Source organism: Brachyhypopomus gauderio, chromosome 19 (genome assembly GCF_052324685.1).
Source record: "Brachyhypopomus gauderio isolate BG-103 chromosome 19, BGAUD_0.2, whole genome shotgun sequence".
Lineage (NCBI taxonomy): Eukaryota > Metazoa > Chordata > Actinopteri > Gymnotiformes > Hypopomidae > Brachyhypopomus > Brachyhypopomus gauderio.
This window is the reverse complement of record NC_135229.1, coordinates 6,152,142-6,175,858: the sequence shown is the minus strand read 5'-3', so window position 1 is coordinate 6,175,858 and position 23,717 is coordinate 6,152,142. Positions and strand designations below refer to the sequence as shown.

At 42.9% G+C, this 23,717-nt stretch overlaps 2 protein-coding genes across 2 annotated transcripts; one reads left to right on the top strand and one right to left on the bottom strand.

Annotated features, from left to right (window-relative positions):
- Window positions 1-1,612: 1,612 nt before the first annotated feature.
- mtf2 (metal response element binding transcription factor 2) lies at window positions 1,613-12,738 on the bottom strand. The gene is made up of 15 exons (XM_076981694.1): window positions 12,507-12,738; window positions 11,648-11,849; window positions 10,904-10,985; window positions 9,972-10,064; window positions 9,734-9,834; window positions 9,432-9,580; window positions 9,127-9,222; window positions 8,878-8,946; window positions 8,582-8,705; window positions 8,423-8,490; window positions 8,161-8,331; window positions 6,049-6,151; window positions 5,827-5,885; window positions 4,131-4,229; window positions 1,613-4,041 (listed from the first exon to the last, which is right to left on the bottom strand). Exons 1-15 carry the CDS (start codon window positions 12,509-12,511, stop codon window positions 3,669-3,671), a joined length of 1,794 nt encoding a protein of 597 aa, XP_076837809.1. The 5' UTR covers window positions 12,512-12,738; the 3' UTR covers window positions 1,613-3,668.
- Window positions 12,739-13,140: 402 nt separating this feature from the next.
- Window positions 13,141-23,700, top strand: dipk1aa (divergent protein kinase domain 1Aa). The gene is made up of 5 exons (XM_076980972.1): window positions 13,141-13,426; window positions 20,688-20,822; window positions 21,002-21,109; window positions 21,475-21,651; window positions 21,757-23,700. Exons 1-5 carry the CDS (start codon window positions 13,373-13,375, stop codon window positions 22,567-22,569), a joined length of 1,287 nt encoding a protein of 428 aa, XP_076837087.1. The 5' UTR covers window positions 13,141-13,372; the 3' UTR covers window positions 22,570-23,700.
- The last annotated feature ends 17 nt before the right edge of the window (window positions 23,701-23,717 follow it).

The following is a 23,717-nucleotide window of genomic DNA, read 5'->3' as shown; positions in this document are numbered from 1 at the left end:
ATGGCTGTTTTATCACAATTGCTCTGTATAATTTGATTACACCTAGTCTATATAATCATCTTTATATGATCAATTATTTAGGTAACCTTACTTGCTTTCAATGCTTTCTTGCCTATGTGATATTATCTCAGTAATACACATATTACTCCAAGCTGAACTCATGGAGTAATATGTGTATTACTGACGAGTAATACACTACTTGACAAGTTTACCTACTTAGGGTCGAGGGTACAGAGTAATGGAGGAAGTGAAAGAGAGGTAAAGAAGAGAGTGCAGGCAGGGTGGGGTGGATGGCATAAAGTGTCTGGGGTGATCTGTGATAGAAGGGTGTCGGCTAGAATGAAAGGAAAGATCAGTAGTGAGACCTGCTATGTTGTATGAACTGGAGATAGTGGCACTGACAAAGAGACAGGTGAGAGAGATGAAGATGTTGAGATTCTCATTTGGAGTGACGAGGAAGTATAGGATCAGAAATGAGTTTATTAGAGGATCAGCACATGTAGCATGTTTTGGCGATAAATTTAGAGAAGCGAGATTGAGATGGTTTGGACATGTACAGAGGAGGGAGGAGAGGTATATTGGTAGGAGGGTCTTGAGGATGGAACTTCCAGGCAAGAGGAGGAGAGGTAGACCTAAGAGGAGGTTTATGGACGCAGTGGTAGAGGATATGAGAGTGGCTGGTGTGTCAGTGGAGGACACCCAGGCCAGATGGAGGAGTTTGATCCGCTGTGGCGACCCCTAAACGGGAATTGCCGAAAGAACAACTCCAAGCTGAACTCGTGCTGCTTTTTACTGAAGCAAGTATTTATTAAATTACTTATTTCAGAAGTTTTTATTAATTTGAACTGCTACAGTGCATAGTGCTGCTTAAAGCTTCACATTTTCTCCCTACCTGCAGTGTGTGCCTGCAGCACTGAAGTTCTCCCCCGGAGATGTCCGTCTTGCCCTAGCAGCAACCCCTCACACAGTGCTTTCCTCTTCTATCCACCTCATCATAAATTCTGTGTTGTGGTTTAACCTGAGGTTAAAGGATTGTGCTGCCACAACCTCTCGCCGATTTTCCACAAACATTATAAACTGCATCTTGGCTGTTTGTGGAGCTGAATCAGCTTCACATGACTTTGTTTACACCGACATTGTGTCTACAAACTGAATGACTGACAGCAGCATGCAGCTGTGTTCAGCATTATGCCAGACTGAACCACGTACCATTTAGACAAGATCTCAGTAGTTGTTACTTTCTACCATTTTCCTGTTTATACATACATTATATATACAGTATTTGATATACATTACCTCAAATAACTGAAGTATCAAAAGTATTGATATCTTTGAGACTCGATGACTGGTATCAGATGTATAAATATTTCAGTATCAATCCGCATGTCACTAGGTTAGTCAATTAGACTACCTATGAAACGATATATAATAATAATAATCTTTATTTGTATAGCACCTTTCATACATGCAACTCAGTGCTTTACAGAATAAATTAAAAAATGAAAAATATGAGAACTAGCTAGCATAATTATTCCTTTCTCATGTATTATACATAGTGTAGCTGCATTCTGTGCTATAGTCAGAACACAAAAGTGACAAGCTTTTTTCTTCCTTATGTTAAAATTAAAAAAACATTTATTTGGTGTCATTTTACTCATCATGGGCAACAGAAGTCAATGTCTGTAATCTTTCTTGAAATGCTTTAGCATGTCATTAAGCGGAAGAGTTTAATTTCAATAATAAGTCCCAGGTTTTAGGCAAAAACGGAAACATTATCTTAATATGATTGTTTTATTTCTTCCGAAGAGTTCAGGGAGAATAATCCACTTGATTAATCGTGGCAGACATATTTTTTGTCGACTGGGGCTAATGGCATTCAAATTGTGTTGGGGGGGAAAAAACAGCTCAACACTTTTACCTAGTCGTGACGTATTTTACCCCAATATATAATTTATCATACAAAGAATTGACAGTCACCCAAAATTTTAGTTTTATGGATTTATTCTTTGGCTAAAGAAGCCTGCTCAAAGCCATTAAAAAAGAAAGAAAGCTGGATGGATCTAGCACTGGTACACCAACTGAGAAACGCTTCATACACATATTACTTAATATGACGATATATCAAAATAAAAGAGGTATCACTGTTGAACACCAAAACCTGCCTCAGACTAAAAACCTGTTCCAATATACTGAGTGGTCAAATAATGTCTTGTAATGAAGGGCATTTTCGTGAAAATCTAAATTTGCCACCAAATTTGGACTTAAAACCACTTACAAAAACATGTTTGTGTATTAGCAAAACATGCTACAAAACACATTCATGAAATATGAAAATACATTAAGGATATAGGCATCACGTTTTCTCAGTACATTCCAATTGGACTTTCTTGCTGCTCTTACAGCGAATTGAAATGCATCCTGAGGGGACTTGCTACTACAACGCCTCGTTAGTGTACACTATTTTCCAAAGCAATAAATAGCACCAAGATTTTCAAAAAGCCTGAGTCAGTTGTAACAAAAATATTGCCGCTGTTTTCCTGAAGCATGTGGATATGTGAAGCAGAAAAACAAACAAACAAAAAAAAAAAAAACCAATGTCTTGACTAGAGTTGCATAGGACGAAAACAAAAGTAGGACACAACATTGAAGGGGGGAAAACAAATCAAAAAATTAAAAAATGAAAAAAAAAAGATCCTTGAGCTGAGTCAATAGTGTGCATATTTTACTTTAACAAAATGACGTTCAACAGCAACTACACAGTAAAGTTCTCAGGTTTGAGGGGTTTGTGTAGGCTAATTGTTAAACAAAAGACCACAGCTAAACAATGATTCCTTATGCAATATGAGGGAACGTTCATCTAAGGCTTTTGTGTTCAGTCTTTATGGAATTCAATCAGAAACAGGCTGATGTTTTCCAAATAATTGAAATCCTCACAAATTATATGATCAAATACATATGACTAAAGCCTAATTCATGTATAGTTGCTCATACATTCCCATAGTTGTTCAAACAACCCCTCAAATAAACATTCAGTTATAATATAGAAATTAATGCTGTTTCATAATTTGTCATCATAGCTTAAGGGAAACAAAGTTGAATTCTGCATGTCAGGCCAAGAATACCCTCAGAATTTCCTAACGCCTGGCCCAAGTTGCTGTTTGCAACAATACTGGTTGACTTAAGATGAACTAATGTGCAATCGACAGAGTGAAATTAAAAATGTATACAAAAGTGCCCTATTGAAAATTGTTCTCTAAGAAAATAACATTTGACTGAAAAAGAAAACAATACATATTCGAGTCTGCAGCAGCATACAGCATCAGTTTTATAACCTCTTAGGGCCCCTGCACATCAGAAGCATATAGGTGGGACATTGGTTTTAATGTAGCATTAAATCGGTGAATTGCTTATGTATGTCCTTAATCTCCACCTTCTTCCAGTCATTGCTTATGCAATTGAGCTTCTTATGTGCAGACGCCTCGACATCTACAGTCTACAAGGCAGTCCTTATGAAATGGCACGAAGGCATGTAGCATACAGTCCAAAACACTCATTCCAGTGGTCCTGAAGCCACTCAAACATCACTCAAATAACCATCTACAGTCCACAAACCAATACTTACCCCAAAATGTCAAAACAAAGCGGGTGGCGTCGCTCGACTCTGGAGTCTAGGATGCGGTGACCCCTTCCCATTCGACCAGGTACTGCACCTTGCCGTCGTCTGTGACACGGCGGGCCAGGACGCGGTACTTCTCGCCGCACGCCATTCGGCCGGCCGCGCCAAAGTAGCTGCTGATGGAGCTCTTCAGGTGGCCGAGCTGGACGCTGGCGTCCAGGCTCCTCATGATGTCCGACGGGTGGAGGTGGGGCAGAGGCACGGGCTCCGGGGTGTCTGGCGGGAGGGGGGAGCTGCGTGGGGGCCGGGGGATCTCGGGGTTGGGGAGAAGCAGCGCTCGCCGCGGCCGCCCTCGGCGCCTCTTCATGGGCGGCTGAGATATGGGCCAGAGGCGGCCCGCACGAGTCTTGCTGGGGCTGCTCAGGCTAGTTTGGAAGAAACCAGATGTGGATTACTGTTTCAAAGGATGCTGTGCACTGGTCAAATAAAAACATATACATCTCTACACATATACCTGGATGTGCTGGTTGAGGTAGTTTCACTCATAGTGGTGGCACCAACTGATTCAGCGTCTGAGGTACTTGATGAAAGCACAGCCTTTTCCCTTTTGACACTGTTCAATAAAACAAAAATGACATTACAGTGCAAAATGACATTACACCACATTCCAAATTATTATGCAAATTGGATTGAAGTGTCAAAGATATATATTTTTTTGTTTCTCAATTAAACTCATGGATGGTATTGTGTCTCGGGGCTCTTTGGATCACTGAAATCAATCTCAGACACCTGTGATAATTAGTTTGACAGGTGAGCCCAATTAAAGGAAAACTACATAGAGAAGGATGTTCCACATTATTTAGCAGGCCACAGGTTTCAAGCAACATGGAGAAAGAAAAAGGATCTCTCTGCTGCCGAAAAGCATCAAATGGTGCAATGCTTTGAACAAGGTATGAAAACATTAGATGTTTCACGAAAACGTAAGCGTGATCATCACACTGTGAAGAGATTTGTGGCCGATTCAGAACACAGATGGGTTGGTGCAGATAAAGGCAGAATGAGGAAGGTTTCTGCCAGGCAAGTTCATCGGATTAAGAGAGCAGCTGCTGAAATGCCATTACAAACCAGCAAACAGGTATTTGAAGCTGCTGGTGTCTCTGGGGTCCTGTGAATCTCGAGGTGTAGGATCCTGCAAAGGCTTTCTATGGTGCGTAAACCTACTATTGGCCCCCCTAACCAGTGCTCAGAAGCAGAAACGGTTGCAGTGGGCCCGGACATACATGAAGACTAACTTCTAAACAGTCTTGTTACCCTGGATGGTCCGGATGGAGTAGTGGATGGTTGGTGAGTGGCCACCAGGTCCCAACAAGGCTGCTTCAGTTATGTTTTGGGCCGGAATGATGGGGAGAGAGCTGGTAGGCCCCTTTAGGGTCCATGAAGGTGTGAAAATGACCTTGACAAAGTATATAGAGTTTCTGACTGACCACTTTCTTCCATGGACAAAAAAAATTGAACCATGCCTTCTGGAGCAAAATCATCTTCATGCATGACTGCACCATCTCATGCTGCAAAGAATACCTCCGTCATTGGCTGCTATGGGCATAAAAGGAGAGAAACTCATGATGTGACCACCATCTTCCCCTGACCTCAACCCTATAGAGAACATCTGGAGAATCATCAAGCAAAAGATCTATGAGGGTGGGAGGCAGTTCACATCAAAACAGCAACTCTGGGAGGCTATTCTGACACCATGCAAAGAAATTCAAGCAGAAACTCACCAAAAACTCAAGTTCAATGGAAGCAAGAATTGTGAAGGTGATAACAGGAACCCTTCTTTGAGAACATGTAACTTGGCCTGTTAGGATGTTTTTGATTGAAATAGCTTTTGATTTCAGTGAATGCGTGACCTCCTATTGCTGCAAATTCATATAAAATGTTTTGAAACTCTGCTGTGCATAATAATTTGGAACAGTGCATTTTGAGTTTTTTTTTTTTTTTAAGAATAGGCCCATACTGTTATCATTGGGAGGTTTGTTCAATAAAATTCAATTTATACTATAACGGGTGACTTCTTATACTGGCTCATTTGCATCTACCATTTAGGAAAATCAGGAGAAAATATAATTTGGAACGCAGTGCACAGTGTAAAATGACATTACATTGCAATTCATTGCGGAGTTACATCTAGAAAAAACAGCCTGAAGTCCCACCTTTTAGCTGTCATTACATCCAGCGAGTTGCTGTCTAGTATTGGCAACTTCACGTCATTCTCCAAGGGGACAAAACAAAAGAAATGTCATTTACATATTATTTTGACCACTCTACAATGGTTTCACTCTCATTTCTCTATTCAAACCCGTGGTTTGGCAGATCAAAGTTTCTGTGAAACTACACATTCTGATACGTGCACGCACCAAGTCCTGCACCCTCACCTGTGCCGAAGGTTCATCCGATCGCCTAAGCTTTGAGAGCGTCTCCAACGAGTGTGAGCAATGGATCCTCTTTCCTTTCTTCAATACTCCATTGGTGACCGTGCTAGGGGAGGGGGATGTTCGTGTTATTGATATTTTCACTCTAACCATATGTACAATTTATACACTCAGTTGCCTTGGGCAGATCAGGAATTCTTTAGGTTAGACAACCATAGGGGCTGTATAGAATCATAGGGACAGTACAGAATAATAGGGGCTGTATAGAATCATAGGGGCAGTACAGAATCATAGGGGCTGTACAGAATCATAGGGGCTGTACAGAATCATAGGGACAGTACAGAATAATAGGGGCTGTATAGAATCATAGGGACAGTACAGAATAATAGGGGCTGTATAGAATCATAGGGACAGTACAGAATAATAGGGGCTGTATAGAATCATAGGGGCAGTACAGAATCATAGGGGCTGTATAGAATCATAGGGAAAGTACAGAATAATAGGGGCTGTATAGAATCATAGGGACAGTACAGAATAATAGGGACTGTATAGAATCATAGGGACAGTACAGAATCATAGGGGCAGTAGAGAATAATAGGGGCTGTATAGAATCATAGGGGCAGTACAGAATCATAGGGGCTGTATAGAATCATAGGGGCAGTACAGAATCATAGGGGCTGTATAGAATCATAGGGACAGTACAGACAATGTTCTATAGATCTGCAGGTTTTCTCTTCATTACTCAGTAGAGGATTTGGTGCAGTTTACATCTGCTAGAAACACCGCAAAAACAGCCACCATTAACCAGTGGAGTCAATACAGTAAAACTGAAAATCTGTCCCAATGGGATTGTCTTAATAATTAATTAAATAAAAGCTAAACTAAAATGAAAGTTACACTGTCAGCTGCATCAAGATGAGAACTGCTTAGCTGACCCTGGTAGTAAATGTTGACTGCAGAGCTAACGATACTGGCTTAAACAGAAATACGAGGTTAAGTAATAAAAATAAACATGCATATGTATTCAAATACATACACTTAAGACTCGACTTTCATAAGAACTGTATTGCAGTTTAAGTCTAATTATTTAATATACTTTGCTTATGTATACTATTGTAGAAAGTCTGATTGCAGTACAAGAAATATTTACATCAATCCCACAAATCTATGTTCAGTAGTATACTGATATAACTGTTTTATGAATGCTTTAGTACAACTTTAAGTCAAAAGTAACACAAAAGGTTGCCCTATCCTTCTAAAGCAGACTGCCTAGTAACAGCCTAGTAACCAGAACATTTTAAATCAGTATAGAATGAAGAACACCCTGGGACGTTCATGCCGTGAGCTGCTTCAGCGTGTGTGTGTGTGTGTGTGTGTGTGTGTGTGGGGGGAGCACAGTTAGCAGAAACTGATATGGCATTGCCAAGTGCAGTAGATTTTTTTATTTTTTTTTACCAGAAACCGATGTAGGTTTAATTCAAAGTAAAATAAACAAAAAAAAATATGCGAAGTTATGCATTGTAGTTAGCCTGAACAAGCTAACAGAGATTAGTTGTCACAAACACCCCCCCCCCCCCCCCCCCCATTTGCTTAGGTAAATTCTACAGTAAGAAATATCACCCAATAAATCACCTGTTGTTGCATGCGGAAGTCACTTTAAACTTGTAAAAGTGTTAAAATGTCACTAAATACAGCTATTTCTCCTGTTTGTAGAAAGATTGGATGCCGTCTACTCTCTTGAGCTGCCCCACGTAGTCTGAACTTTTATGACCCAAAGAGCCATTTAGAGAGAAGTAAAGAAATGTCTCTACACCAAACAAATAAAACATAATTGTGATTGTTTTGGAGAGAATGGCACAAGTTAAGGAAAAATAGCTTTTGTTTGCTTTATGCTTTAACGTACCAATGTCAAATTAAGAGAATAAACAGATTTGACAGTAAATGTTTCAACTTTCTCTCACCTCCCATCTGCGCCCGCCTGCAATTCCTTCACCCACAATCTGAAAGCTTCTGCTATACAGTGCAAGCATGCAGGCAAGGAAAACAGCTATAAACAAAACGCTCTGGAAGAGTTGAAGCACCCGAAAGAGAGACGTGGGGAATCACGACTCTCACCTCGAGGAGTGTGGCGGCTTTGTGGACTTCCTGCCTTTGATCTTAATCTCGTGCGAGGCTTTTTCCTGCTCCACATCTGACGGCAGGTCTGCGTTCTGCGGGGCTGGGGGACAGCGGATCCGTAAACCAAACAGGTGCTTCTTCTTTTTAATCTCTTTCCCGGACATGAACCTGGGATCCACCCGAGCAAAGACAATGAAAAGATAGTCGAGCTGTCCGCGCTTTGATGTATGCTATAAATCTAGTACGAAGAGAGACTTACAAGGTAGGGTTGCTATTAAGTGCTTCCAAAATTCTTTCATATCGCTCTGATTTAGGGGTGTCTGCAAGCTGGAGACGCAATGAAGAGAACAGGGCATGATGAACGCGCAAGGTGTTGTACTGGTGCCGCGTGCTGAAACGGCCCAGTGAGGAGACGTACCTCGCTTAGTTGGAGACTGTCCCAATTTTCGTTTATGAAAGCCATGAGCTCCAATTCTGAATCAAAGTATTTTTTTTTATGAATAACGCTCAGATTGTAAAGGCTTAGGTGGGCAACATCCACCCTGTGGACATGTAAGAGAACATGAACTACAGTAAATAATGTGTATAACAAAAGTACAGTATAACAAATTAAAAATAATATTTGAAAATTATATTTAGAAGGGGGAAACACTACTTTTACAGCTGTATTAGCTAGAAAGAGAGTGTACGTTTAAGATAAACCCTGAAACCCACCATCTAAGAGAGAGTCTCTTGAGGTACTCTGGTCCACTATTGCAAACGGAACAAAAAAACAGATAAAACCTGTGGAGAGAGAGATAGAAAAAGAAAGTGTAAAAACGGCTTATGTGGTTTAACAAGTCCGAGTAGAGCACCACACCCCAAGTGCTACTATGGATTTTTCGCACTAGTGAAGGTGCTTCCTTAAATATGGCTACGAGATGAGTGAAAGCTTCTGTAGTGAGCAGACACACTGCTCTTTACCTGTCTCCATTGAGCATCGGCCTCTGAAAACACTGCAGGCATGCCTCATGAAACCACTGCTTACATCTGTTGCACTGGAGCATTTTCAAATACCAGCTGTGGAGAAACACACCTGTCTTACCAGAGCATTTAGCAGAATAATCACTTGCCGCCTGTGAACTTTAATTGGACATCTCTAAATATGTATAAATACCTAACCCTGACTTTGGCCTTAACTTTGTACAGATGCAGAAAAAAGGACTACTGATCAAAATAGTGATCCAAAAGGTTAGAATAATAAAGAAATGTCTGTGCAGGTCACTCACTCTCCCGGCCCGCCGCAATAGCAGTAGCACTGCTGGGTGTTGGTCTTGTGGCCCTGGTCCCACACCAGCTCCTCGAGGGCGTAGGGCAGGGACTGCTTCATCTCCTGCAGGGCTCTGGCGTTCGGCCCTTTTTTGAGGGCGCCGCCCCTCTGAAATTGGGACAAGATGCACATGCAGGCAGGCACACGCACACACACGCACAGCACCTCAGGGTCGACTCTATCCAACATCTTGATTTCAGCTCTAACTACGCTCTAACCATCTGTGTGAGACACACAACCCAAGTATTCGTTCCAGCAAACCTTCGTGGTGGTGGCAAACACACACTGCCGGCAGAGCCATCGATCATCAGAAGCAATAACACTGGAGTCAATGATTGGGGCATGGCAGAACTGGTGGTACCCTAAAAAACAAATAAGATCACAGACAGCCTTTGAAGCAATGGTGGACGGCAATCTGAGAAGAGGAGGGAGTTATATTGTGAGCTTCCTACTCCGCAATACAGTTCATTACATAGTGTTATAAGGAAAACGTATCTACCTTGACCACATTTGTCACAGATGACCATTTCATTTGGTGGTTCTGAGCTTTCATTCTGGCATATCGTACAAAGCATCTCCTCTCCACTGTCCCCTGAAACAAACAGATATAGCAGTTGACAACTGCTACTGTTCAAGCTCAGCAGGTTCACAGCAACTTTCATTACAAGGTCAGCATGACAGAATCTGATAACACTTGTATTTTTAGTTTCTGTACGATTCTGAATGCAACCAAATTAATTTATTCTAACCAAACTTCAACGAATATTTGCAGGGAGTATTTCCGAAGTATAACCATTTATCTGAACTCTGCAGATAAGGGGTCTTCCCCTTATTTGAAACTGAAAACAAAGCAAACACAGAGAAACCAAAGAGAAAATGTGCTGCAGGTATGCGTTTGCTTGACCACAAAGCCAGATCTAGATCTGTAGTCGTTACTTTTCAAAGTTTCTTAGAATTCCTCCTGAAAAACAGAATGATGAACACTGTAATACAGAATCCTGCATGTGTGTCAATCTAAAGTTATTACTACTGCTGTCGACTCAGTAATACCAGACTCAACAGTGAGTTGAAACCCTTTTGCAAGGTGGAATTACTAGTAAGTGGGGAAAGTTCTAGGAAGAAATATGAAAAAAACACTAAATATTAAAAACACACACACAAAAAAAAAAAACAAACATAAAAAACCCCAAAAATATCTGACATTTTGCCAGAGTAGTGAGTTTCAGCATCGTAATGTCTTGCACAGTATTGGGGTAAAAAAATAAAAATAAAAAATACATGCAAATTACATCAAGTCTTCTTGGAAACATTTCAAAGAAAGCATGTTACATCCTAAGCTGCTTGGCTATATTACAGGTTACAGCATTCATATTTATGCTAACTCTGTGATACTAATGAAGTCAACGTGAGAAAATATGAAAGAGTGCTTGCCTGTCTGAATGTCCTTCCAAAGTACCCACGATTTGGATTGATCTTCAAAAACCACAAAACAACTAAGCTTTTGCTTGTTTATCTGCAATGTGGGGAGGAATTTAAAATATGATATTATAAGAAGGTTTTGCAGTTGAAAATGACACCACGAAATCAAAATTAAATAGGTGTGTAATATATAGAAGTCATGGTTTGGTTCACACCAGTTTGGACATCACAATTCGGTACAAAGGACAAAAGCAACAAACCCCTGTCAGACAGACAGACAGTCAGACAGACAGACAGTCAGACAGACAGACAGTCAGACAGACAGACAGTCAGACAGACATACCACACCATATGGCACCATACCACACCAATAAGAATCGTTGCCCTATACTCCTAACACCACATTTGCCATTGAATACGTGTTTGCACATCCACTCGTGTCCACACACATACTATACAAAGCCGACACACTGTCCTCATTCACCACTTGCTAAGGTGGTTTGTTCACAACTGATTTTTAAAAAGCAAGTCAGTACTGTAGGCCTTGCCTTTCCCCTGTCCTTTGCATTGACCACAGTGAGGCTGACTCATTCAGTCACCAGTGTTGCTAACATAAGGTTTACTAAAGCTGAGCATTTAGATGTATTTTCAGTACGCTTGCACAATATGCCCATATTTGAAACTAACATATGTACCATTAGACCCATAATAAGACATACACACATACTTATATACACGTGTAAAGGATGGCCTCACCTTTGTGATTGTCCCCAGGTAAAAAAGGCCATCTGACCATCGAGCTAACACATCTTGCCCTTCCTCAAACTTGCTGGCGAGTTTGGCTGTGTCACTCTGCCCATCTTTGAGGGAGAGTTTGGACAAGGACACAGGTGACTGGTCTTGACGACGAGATGGAGACTTCTGATGGGAGCCCAGATGGTTTGCGACCATTGAGTCTCTGTTGCACATGAGCATAACTACTTTAAATGCCTGTGCTGTAGATTTATCATCCTTTCTTTCATTCTAATAATACCCATGACCTATCCAACTACCAACAGATAAATGCTTTTGACAGATCTCAAATAAGGACCAGGTAAATGTTATCCAAGCATACACCAGGTGAGAACAGTGACTTAGTTTATAAAGTAACTTACCTGCAGGAAAATATTGAAGTTACACTGAAAAAAAAACTTTTTATAGCTAGCAAGCTAACAAAGAATATTACATCCCTGTACGAAGTATATGAATATGCAAAGGAAAATATGAAACCAATGTTATTAAGCTAAGTTATCTGTATAGATACTTGTTTATCTTGAATAAACAAGGTAGCAGTTTGGCCAGGCTAGCTCCCCTAACTGCCGTCCGTACAAACTGAGTGGAGAAGCGACTGTCAAGCCCCCTTTTGTTAGCAGTGCAGCGTTAGCTTAGGAGCTAGTCAGATGACAAGCCAGTGTTCATTGATTCAAAATCAGAGTAAAATCTATTTAAGGCAGTGCTAAAGTCAGTGTTTTCACCTTTATCGACGGTGATAATTGAGAAGGTGTTGGGTAAATATCGAAAACAACCCCCCCCCCCCATTCAACATGGATATGTTGTGATTAGCTGGATCTCTTACCTCATTCGGTCACTTCCCTCGTTTAAAACAGTGCATAAGCAGAAAAAAAGCAAACTGGAAACGATAGCGGACGTTGCGTTCCCGTTTAGTTTGCTGGTATAACAATGTTTTCTTTTTTTAAGCAGCACAAAAGCGAGAGTTTTCAAAATATGGCAAACAGATATCTTCTCCCCGCTGCCCTCGCCATTTTGGTTTCCCGCTGAGCGGCCGGTGCATTCTGGGAGGCGCCCGGTGCATTCTGGGAAGCGACCGGTCCGCACTTCGAGTTTCCCTCACAAATTTGAACGCGGTCATATAGGTGGACGCGTTTTTATTATGCCTTACATGTCCTATGTGTGTGAATAGTTCATTTTCAGTATATATTCTAAGTAAGCATTGTGTGTGACTTTAATGCTTCTTCATTCATACCCGGCCTTCCTTTTTTTTACTCCATCACTGCTTATCAAATTAAATCAAAATATGTATTCATACATATTCGTACATATATATTCATACATATTCATACATTCATACATATATATCCATACATACACATTTATGATCAATAATAACTGATCGTTTTATTTAATATGAATAAATAAATGCTATGACACACGCAGCCGCTAGATGGCGGTATAAACCTGCTGTGGAAAACCATCAGCATCTCCAGTTTAGGACCACATTTAATAAAAACCACACGTGTGTGTATATATGGAGTAAATCTGCCTCCCGTCTACTCCTTTAAAATGCGTTGCGCCTAAAAAAAGGGCCTCGTATGAGGTGTCTCCTTAACACCTGCGGCTTAAAGAGTGAGAGGAGGACGGGCTGTTTGCGCCGTGGGAGTCCCGTGTGCAGGTCCACCGTCTCTGAGATGATCCACCGCCGCTATGGCCACAGGTCTGTGTTCACGGGCCTGGGCCACCAAGTCTCACCACTTTCAGGTGGGTGGATGATATTTATGCGTTTTAGTCATTGAATTAGTATTTTTATTAATCGCCGATGAATGGATGTGATAGTTGAGGTGTCGCGGTGTTCGTGTCTTGCTCCGTCTAGGTTTAGCTAGACGGCTAAAGTGTCGGCGGTGTTGGCAGGACAGGTAGCTAACTAGGACGGCTAGTCTGGGGATGGTCAGCCCGCCCAGTCGGTCCCGACCTCCGGACGGGCTCAGGTCCGTGTCTGAACGTTTTGTACGGCGAACCGAGTCGTGGTTTAGTTCGTGGGCGATCATGAAAGGCGAACTGAGGTCGTCTGAAGACCCGGAGTTGTGTTCGCCTCGGGTCGTGCTAAGAACTTCTGCTAATCGGCGTTAACAGGTTCTTGACTTCGGTTTATAACTTCACTCCACAAGTGTCCCACGATTTTTGTACGAGCAGAATAAACGGAACCGAAGCAGGATAAGTTGAAAAGGCCAGGTTTATATAAACAGGTAAACCACCAACTTCTCTGTCTTCACAGGACAGTCAATGGTGTGGACATGTAGGGTGGCAGTCATTAGTCTGTGGACTAGATCAGTCTGTGCAGTGGATTGATGCCAGTGGATTTGCACAGTGACTGACATCCAAAACTGCTAATTTGACCACATTTGGGACAAGATTTTGTTCCAATCCGTAAAGTTTAAAGTCAAAAACCTTTCTGGATGTGCATGTCTGGTGGTGGTGGTGGTGTGGGTGTGTGTGTGACACTTGTAAATATGGTGGTTTCCATTATGTTGACACAGATAATCCTCTGTAAATATTTAAGAGATTCAAGCTCATTTTCACTGTCTTCCCTTTTGAGAACCCAGACACTCTGCAGAGTTGCCATCAAGCTGTATGAATAATCTGCCGCAGGGTTTTATCAACACGGGTCAGTACAGGACTGGTCAATGTATTGTATATCAATTGATTAACCTGTCATCCTCTTCTCCTCCTCCTCCTCCTCCTCCTCCTCCTCCTCCTTCTCTTCCTCCTTCTTCTGTGAAGAACAATCCTGTTTCAACGTATGTGTTTTTTGCTCAAATGAGTTCAGTAAAGTTGAAGGCATCGATTCAGGATAAAGATTTGGTTTGTGTGATTTATTTCATATCTATTGTGTGGTAACGCGTCAGCCTACAGTGAGAGGATCGCTGTACTTGTCACTGCATTACCGTCAGGGTTTGGCGCCATACATAAGGGCATAGTCATTACACTTGGGTTCCACGCTATGCTGCTCATACAGTGCCCTGTGAGGTTTAAGTGAATGTAGTCCATGTGATTAGAAAGTTGGTGTACTGCCACTAATCACAGTGCTGACATGGTGCCCTAGGCATCGCCTACAGCTGGAGTGCTGGCTGTCTTTGAATCATGCTGGACCGCAGAGCCAAGATGTGTCATGGAGTGCATTTGGGAGTGGAAGGAGAAGCATGTCAGGCAAAAATCGGTCATTTGTGCTCAGAGAGAACTCTGCTGGTCTTGTAGGACTACTTGGAGGACGTATGGAGTTACCGAATTGGGGCACGTGCAAATATATTAGTTAAGGGTGACTGTCACACGGAGGGATTTGGTTGTGTTGTTCATATAGGCCTAGCTAAATGTGTGTGTACTGTAAATGGACAGGCTGTGTCTAAATTCAGGCCTTGTATGCTGAGGTTTACAAAGTTTAGCAAAGTATAATTGGCATAACTGAGCCTTTTCGCTGTCTTTTTTTTGTCTTTTGCCTGCCTGTCCTCTGGTTTAGAATTATGGATTCATCTAAGATGATGGTGTTTGCTGTTGTCTGACATCAATTACACATTGTGCAAAAGCTCAGAACAAGGCATCTTTGCACTTGAGTCCTGCAGTCTGCTGGATACTACAGAGATGACAGAAATGGGATTTCTGTAGTATCCAGCACAGGAATGGAGCCTTACTGGCTGCCAGATAGATGAATGTAACAGTTTCCTAAAGTGTTTATTGGGTACAATTTTTGGTATGATAGTTTTTTCAGTACAAATACAGAGTATACCAGTTGAATATGTGCTGATAACGATCCAGTGTTGTTTTTTTTTGGGGGGGGGGGGGGGGGGGGGTTGTATTTGAAGTTTACTTAGCCTGAGTTACTCTTGTAAAGTTTGCCCAAGTCGCTCATATGGTAAGAACTGCACAGCCATCTATATAACTTATACAAGCCTTTTAAAATTCCAATAAAGATTCAAACGAAAGCCAAATCACAGTTCAAACATTTCCAAAAGTAGACTTTTAAAATGTACACTGAAATTTAAGCGTACAGCTTTATTTGTGCCAAATACATCAATGTCAACAGAAATGATTTAGTCAACATTTACAACAAAAAAGTTGAAAACTAAATCACCCTTATAATCAGTAATATGTACTTAAATTAAATTTAGAATTCCACACATCTATGTGAAACTAACCATGCTTTAGAAATAATACAATTGCAGTAACTGCAGTGTGGAAACATTTTTATTACTTTCATTTATTGGCTGCCCATCTCTGTTCTGAAACCGGAGCCAAACGGACCGTGTTCACAGCCTTCGGTGCACTTTCAGCATCACAAGGGGCAAATCATCTATTGAAAAATAAGAACTTCAACTTTCTCAGCTGTCTGCCTGCTCCTTTCTTAAAGCAGTGATGTTTGAGGCGAGCCCGGTTGAACCCGCTGAACAGGAATTGCCTCGAGTGAGTTCCATTTTGATATGAAGCATGGACGTAACACTACTTGATCTCCACGTACGACCACAGAGTAGCGTTGGGGGGGGGTCAGGCGTCCCTGTTCGCTGCAGCAAGGATGACGCCTTTCATGGCTTTATTCACAAAGCTTAAACGTCTCATGTTCTTGACCAAAAAAGACCAAGCACACCTAGAATGGCATCACCCAGTGAGCAGATGGGACGTTCTTCTCCCCACATCTCTCATGTTGGGTCCTCAAAAGGGGCCAAGACGCCAGTTCCTACTCATTGACATTTGGTGGTGGTTGGTTTCCGAGTGAAGTCGCTCGATCATTCAGGGAGTACCTTTGCACATCCTGCTAGAGATGTTGCACATATTTAACGTGTGTGTGTGTGTGTGTGTGTGTAACCCTTCGTGCACACTTGGCTGCAGCGTGAGAACAAACCATCCTAAACTTTAAGCCTATCAGTTGCTTTTAGATGTGGTAATTGTCTCCTAAAAAGTCGTGACCTTGGCCTATGTTGACTCCCCAGGCATTTAGCATTTGATCTGTAGAATGTTGTATATTCCAGATAGGAAATTCTACCTAGCTTATATTTGGCTAGTTAACCAGGTCTAGCCATCGGCCTTTGATTATACGGGACAGGAGCTAGACAAGGGAAAAGTCGGTGACTACTGGCAATAAAAAAAAAAGTTATTACATATATACAGTGGCAGACTTGGCAATTTGGGGGCTCAAGGCGAATTTAGCTAGGGGGCCCATCAACATTAATATGCGAGAAATAAGTTAGCTAGTCAGGGGGCCCCTACAGTGGGCTGCAGTGGGAGGGGCCCAAGGCAGTTGCCTAGCAATGCCTCTATGCAAAGACCGCCTCTGATCATATAATGTTGTAAAAATAAATTGGTAACTGATCCAAAATATATAAAATTAGACCCATTAGCTTGAACATTTTGGTTATATGCTCATTGCTTGCTATATTATTGAATGTAGTGTCAAATGAAAACAGGGACTTAATTAAAAGACTTTCCAGTTTGGGAGTAGAGAAAGTCAACGCTTTAAGCTTTAGTCCAGAGTCGTGTAGAGCCCAACTTCCAAATTAATTTGCAGTAAAATGTCTGGTACAAACTCTTGCATTTGCTGTCAGCCACAGAAAGAGATTTATTTATGATCAGTTATTATTTATCAGTTATTTTGATTTAGTGTTTTCTGGAATAACACGTAAAGATTAACCTTACTCCCTCTTGCATTGAAAAACAGCGCATTTGTATGCGCGTGAAGTAGAGCTGATTGAGTGAAGTGTGGATAAGTTGATTTCACAGGTCATGAATATGCACTAAAAGGCAGCTTATACCCTTTCAGTGTTGTTTTGGTGGTATGGTTGTAGTTGTAGGGTCGATCCCGCTGAACCGACTGACCGTGCCTGCGTGTTTGCCAGCTATGGAAGAACATGTTGAAAATTGGCCAAGTTCCTCAAACTGAAGCCATGGTAACCAGCACTGCACTACAGAATTGGGATGAAGTGGCCGTTGAACACACACTGGCGATGTCGAATGTGAAGTGATTTTTGCAAAGCCTGCGCCAGTGTGGATCTCTTCTGGTAAAGGATATTTGAACCATCTTGGTTTTGAGATGTTTAGTTTCAAGCCATTGACAATGTTGGACTTCGGAAGCAGATAACCAGCGCACCGTATATCAGAGGAATGCTAAGCGTGCAGTTTTTAAATTCCGTAAATTTTTCTTGTGCCAGAATTGCGCAAGTAAGGAAATGTTTAATATTAACTGTTGGATATTTTTGTGTGGCGGAACATGCTGAACACAGCAGTGTTTGAGCTCAACACCCTCGGCCGCACCACTCTCGTATCAGTGCTCAAACTTCCAAATACTACCTCATCCTCATCTGTGGTCGCGTGGGCAGCAGATGAAGCATGCGTGATGCTTTTGCAAATTAGGACAATTATGAATTTATCGTTAATTTAGGCTACATTTGTATATTACTACAGTTTTAAGAAAACCTTTTGTTGTTTACTGCTCAAGCAAAGTATGTTGTGGGCGACAGATTTTCCCCCGGCTCTATGCTTTCTCATACATGTGTCAGTCAAAACTGATTAGAAAATCAAATGCTACAACTCCTATAGTCTCCCTTCATGTTAAGACCGACATCTAATCTCGGTGGTTGTCATGTTTTAGATGTGATATGACTATGCATGATCAGTTTTGTTTTTAATATGGTTTACATCCACTGTGTTTCATATATAGATTAGTTTGAACTTGCCTCATTTTGCTACATCCCTAATTCCAACAGATGGGCTGGCCGTTGTCAGCAGCTGTACAATAATAAAAGGTTCCTGATACTAATTGTAGCTAATTTGGTGTACGTGTGATTTGGGCAGTTAGCCTAATAGGCAAAGTGAAGGAACCAAAAAATTAAGTTAATTTGCCAATTGTGATTTGTCCTCTGCGTCCATGCAGTGAACACGCGCACTAGTGAACTCTAGGGGGCTGTGAATGCCCATGTGCCCAGAGGTGGCCCTAGCCCTGGTGTCTGGGGAACAGATGTTAAGTGTCTTCCTCAGCAGCACTTGGGTCAGGGCCTAGCTGGGATTAGAACCTACGATTATAAGATGGGCTCCCCTACCACTCGTGTTTAAACTTGGCCATATGTACTCACCAGTCTGTTTGTTATGCTAAATATACTCCTTGGCCACTTCATTAGCCACCCTCTGTTCAACAGTCAGTGTCTGACAATGCTGACAGGATATTATTTCTCAGCACCCAAAATATCCAGCTAATAGCAGTCGTGTATTCAGTAACTTATCATTAATGAAAGGCTGGAGGATGGTGAACACAAACCATGGCAACAGATGGACTGTACAAAGGGTCGGTGAGTGTATAAAACCTAATATAGTGACTTTGTAGGATTTCAAGACTTACTCATAATTCACGTTTTATCAAACCAGCGCCTTTGCTGACAGGGTTGTTGCAAACGCAGGTAAGTGGAGTATTCATGTTGTATAGCTACTGTAAGTGGTTAGGCCTGTCGCGATAATTACATTATCGACTTATCGTACGATATTTTTTTTAACCGCGATCATTTTTGCTGATGTCGATAATTGACCATTGGGTTTCCGCTCAAATTTGTTTACATGAGAATAAACCGCAACTACGTTAGATTTCAATAACGTCAATAACAGTGCCTCCACGCACACAGGTGGAGATGTGTTAGCTCGTGAACGTATTTGAGGCTAATAGGACTCAAAATAATTCGCTTTTTATCACATTATTTAATGGTTGTTTATTATAGTGACCGTAGCGTGCGACTCCGCTCACCTCGCGCGAACCTCCGCGAACGGTGAAAGCGTTGTTGTTCGAAACGATATGTGGTAGTATAAAGGAAATCCCCTCAAAAACAGTGGAAGGAACATTTACCTGACGAATTTTAATGTTGCTTTGTGTTTCAGGTTTGAAAAGTGCTGGAATTTAGGCTAAAGTACTTGAAAATACTTGAAATTGTAACTGCTTCGTTTCACAATAAATATCTGACTGACTGAACAGTTAACAAATACGAGCCTCTTGTAATTCCAGGATGAAACATGAGAGAACGTGAAGACGTTCTAAGATTGGGCGTTTTGAAAATAAACAACCCTTAAATGATGTGATAAAAAGCTAATTATTTCGAGTATATGTATAAATATTTAACTTAATTAAGTTTAACGTGCTGGGAAATATTGAAATGGACCTTTAAAGTGACGTACAAATGCTTTATGAATTAAACTCCGCATAGCCCGAATATGAACTCCGCAAACATGACTTTGTTCATTGCGCTGCGGCGCGCGAGCGCGAAGTTACAAAATTCGACAGTGCGCGAGGCCACCGCGATTACGTAATTTTCGCCGCGCAGACCCTCGCTCGGCTCGCGATGCGTCAAGTTTAAACCAGGCTTAAACCAGACTTAACTCGCTATATAGCCAAAGAGATGCTTCCGTTAAATACAGTCAGAAAACATTTATAAACATGCTGCAAAGATTTAACATGCAGTATGAACTGCCAAAGAAAACTTTTATCTCCCAAACTGCCATTCCAACCTTATATAATGAAGTCACGTGTTCTGAAGGAGATTAGACATCTCATTTTACTCTGCCACTACAGATATGTGGTCAAGCTCAAATATGAACCCATACATGAGCTTTACAATACATTACTGCCAACTGGTGTAATTGTATTATTATGCTACTATATTATTATTTTGGCACATTGTCTTAAAGCTCCTTTGGGGAGCCCAGAAGCAAGAAAAAATTTTATAATGGCACTTTAAAATGACAATATTATCGTTTATCGCAATAATTTCTGGGACAATATATCGTTCTGAAAATTTTGTTATCGTGACAGGCCTATAAGTGGTGTGATGTTACTCGTTTGGAAATGGTTCACGTTGTGGCAGAGATCAGGGCTCTCCTGTAGGGCCCTGATTGTTTATGGTTGCTAAAATCACAGATGGACGAAACCAGTCTGGAAGTGACGCCACGTTGGTACATGAATGCCTTGTGAATCCAGGTTCTTGTGCCGCCCCTCCTGCAGGTTCGGCTGTCTCACGTCCGGGTCAAGTACCTGTTTCTCACCTGGCTGGCGGTGTTCGTGGGGAGCTGGGTGGTGTACGTTCAATACTCCTCCTACATAGAGCTTTGCAGAGGGCGAGAATGTCAAAGAACCATTGTGAGTGTCTGTTTTATTCCTCTCAAAGTTACATCGGTGATATCTATAGCAGTATTGTGCACTTTATGACTGTGAAGGGTTTTTTCCCCCTCTATAGCACCACCTGTCTTGTGAACTGTGTCATTTCCCGTTGCAGTGTACTGAAATTCTGAACTCTTGGCCACACTTTCTCTCTCCAGTGTGACAAGTACAGAAATGGTGTGATCGATGGCTCTGCCTGCAGTAGCCTGTGTGAGAGAGGAACACTCTACTTTGGGAGGTGTCTGTCCAGCAAGCCCAACAATCAGGTATGTGGCAGTCTGAGTTAACAAAGAAAAAAAAATAACTAGGGAACTAGTTATAGTAAGGGAACTTTTTGACACGGGTAAAAATTGAACCTAGAAAACAACTTCTGTAATAAATATGATGGTAAAATTATTTATGAAAATGTTTAACCCATGCTGGTGTTTAGCTTCAGTATTATATATTTATCTGTCCTAAAGCCATCTAGTCATGTGGTGAATTATGCTATGCATGATTATAAACAATTACAGGCATGCAGTGCAGTAAACCTGCAGTTAAATTTTGAGTGTATTTGAGTGTATAGGGAATTTCATATTTTGCCTGTGAAGTGGATATGAGAACATCTCTCTGCTCTTCTGTGTGGTGTCAGGTGTATACAGGTAGCTGGGGAGATGTGGATGGGGTGATCAAGTGTCAGCTGGGTGATGTGGTGCACTATGAGCTAGGAGAAGAGCTCGAGCCCAAGAAAGACACCATGCTGTTCGACAAACCCACCCGGGGCACCTCGGTGGAGAAGTTCAAAGAGATGGTCTCCAGTCACCTGAAGGTACGGCCGCCAATTCGCAAAAACGTGCGTCATTCGAAGCCGTTCCGCTTCTCCGTTGTGCAGCGCCTTGACCTTGTGCCCCTCGTCTCTCACGTCGACCTTTAGGCGAAGGTCGGCGAACAGGCCAACCTGGCCGGCCTGGTCACCCTGATCCTGTCGTTCGCGGACGGCAACCGGGACGGCCACGTGTCCCTGGCGGAGGCCAAGTCGGCCTGGGCGCTCCTGCAACTGAACGAGGTCCTGCTGGCCGTGGTCCTGCGCGGCCGCGAGCACACGCCCAAGCTGCTGGGCTTCTGCGGGGACCTGTACGTGGTGGAGCGCGTGGCCCACGCCCCGCTCTACGGCCTCGGCCTGCCCTGGCCGCTGGAGCCGTGGGTGCCGTCGGGCCTGCGCCACCGTCTGGACCAGTGGTTCACGCCCTCGTGGCCGCGCAAGGCCAAGATCGCCATCGGGTTGCTGGAGCTGGTGGAGGACCTGTTCCACGGGCCCTTTGGCAGCTTCCTGGTGTGCGACATGCGGGCGGGGAGCTTCGGGTACACGGACCGCCACGACCTGCGGCTGGTGGACGGGCGGCGGGTGGTCCCCGAGGAGGCCTTCCGCCGAGCCATGAGCCTCCGCCGTTGCGAGGACGACGAAGACTGCACGTACGGCGCCGACTGCCGGGCGGCTTGCGACCGGGCCGAGCGCCGATGCGCGGGCCGGGCGAGCCAGCCCAACCTGGCCCGGGCGTGCGGGGCGCTGAAGGACTATGTCCTGCGGGGGGCCCCGGCGCTCGTACAGGAGGAGCTGGAGAAGCAGCTGTACGCCTGCATGGCGCTCCAGGGCTCGGCCGAGCACATGGAGATGGAGCACGCACTGATCCTCAACAATCTGAAGACCCTGCTGTGGAAACAGATCTCGCACACCAAGGACTCCTAAATGAGCGGCTTGCGTGCGAAGAACGGCGTAGCTACGAGGCTGGTCGAAACCGAGCTCGGTTCCCTGGCGCGCTGTAGGAACAGATGCAAGAAACGGTTCTATCATAAGCTATCGGCATTCTAGCGACGGCGTGTGTCGCGTGGTACTGCAACTCTCTTCCAGCAGAGAAAAGAGGTGCTACGAGTTCAAATAATGTTTCGCACAAGCTCAGAGCCAGTCTGTATTTTTATTCTATTCCAAGTAGACACACCAGTAAGCAATGGCTGTAGAATACAGATGTCCTCACCCCCCCCCCCCCCCCCCCCCCCCCATCAGGAAATAGAGCAGAACGTGTCCTGGTGGAGAGTTCTCGCAGAGTGGATTACTGTATCTTATGCCACCTGTGTGAATGTGCAGCTGAATTCATTTGTACGTCTTGATTATGGTTTTTGGATTGGATGGTAACCCCCCCCCCCCCCCCCCCCCCCCCCCCCGTGATCTCTGATTGTACACTTTATTTGAACACGTCCTTCAAGTCTAACGAAGGGGAAAATGAAAACTTTTTGCATCCATTCTAGGATGAATCATGGTCCAGAACACTGGAGTGTGTGCTGACCACAGCCTGGGACTGCAGGGCCTGTGGTTTTTTGTGCCATCTGGCAGCTGGATTGTTTGCCATCAAATCGTCATATGCTGTGGAATGTGTTACAACTGAAGAGCTGCTTTGTTGTTGTTTTTTCTTTTATTTGCCCCTATATATCATATCGGGAGGGGAGAGGGGGCAGTATTATCTCAGAACAGTGGGACCAAACGCATATAAGTGGATTGTTTGAATTTCACTACAGAACGTGTGTGCCGATACAGAAATCGGTACGATTTCACCATCAGAATGCTAGGATAGAAATATCTGATTGCACATATTGCCTACACCCCCCCCCACCCAGCTCAGTAATGGCTCATCACTCACACTAGATTGATGGAGTTTGCTTAGACTCAAGACTGGATATTGTTTTATTACGGTTCAATCATCACCTTTTAAGTCATGTGCGATCAATAATCCATTGCCTGAAGGTCAACGCTGCTGAGGATGAAATGAGTACGTTTAAAGTATAAATGCATGACTTTGCACATTAAAATGTTTTGTTCCAGTTGCCTGGGTTTAATCAAGT

Excerpts from the sequence above, each read along its gene's own strand:
- dipk1aa (XM_076980972.1), top strand. The coding sequence starts at position 13,373 with ATGGCCACAGGTCTGTGTTCACGGGCCTGGGCCACCAAGTCTCACCAC. Across the intron at positions 20,823-21,001 it reads GAGAATGTCAAAGAACCATT|TGTGACAAGTACAGAAATGG; the intron begins GTGAGTGTCTGT and ends TTCTCTCTCCAG. Across the intron at positions 21,110-21,474 it reads CCAGCAAGCCCAACAATCAG|GTGTATACAGGTAGCTGGGG; the intron begins GTATGTGGCAGT and ends GTGTGGTGTCAG.
- mtf2 (XM_076981694.1), bottom strand. Across the intron at positions 10,065-10,903 it reads TTGGAAGGACATTCAGACAG|GGGACAGTGGAGAGGAGATG; the intron begins GCAAGCACTCTT and ends TGTTTGTTTCAG. Across the intron at positions 4,042-4,130 it reads ACCTCAACCAGCACATCCAG|CCTGAGCAGCCCCAGCAAGA; the intron begins GTATATGTGTAG and ends CTTCCAAACTAG.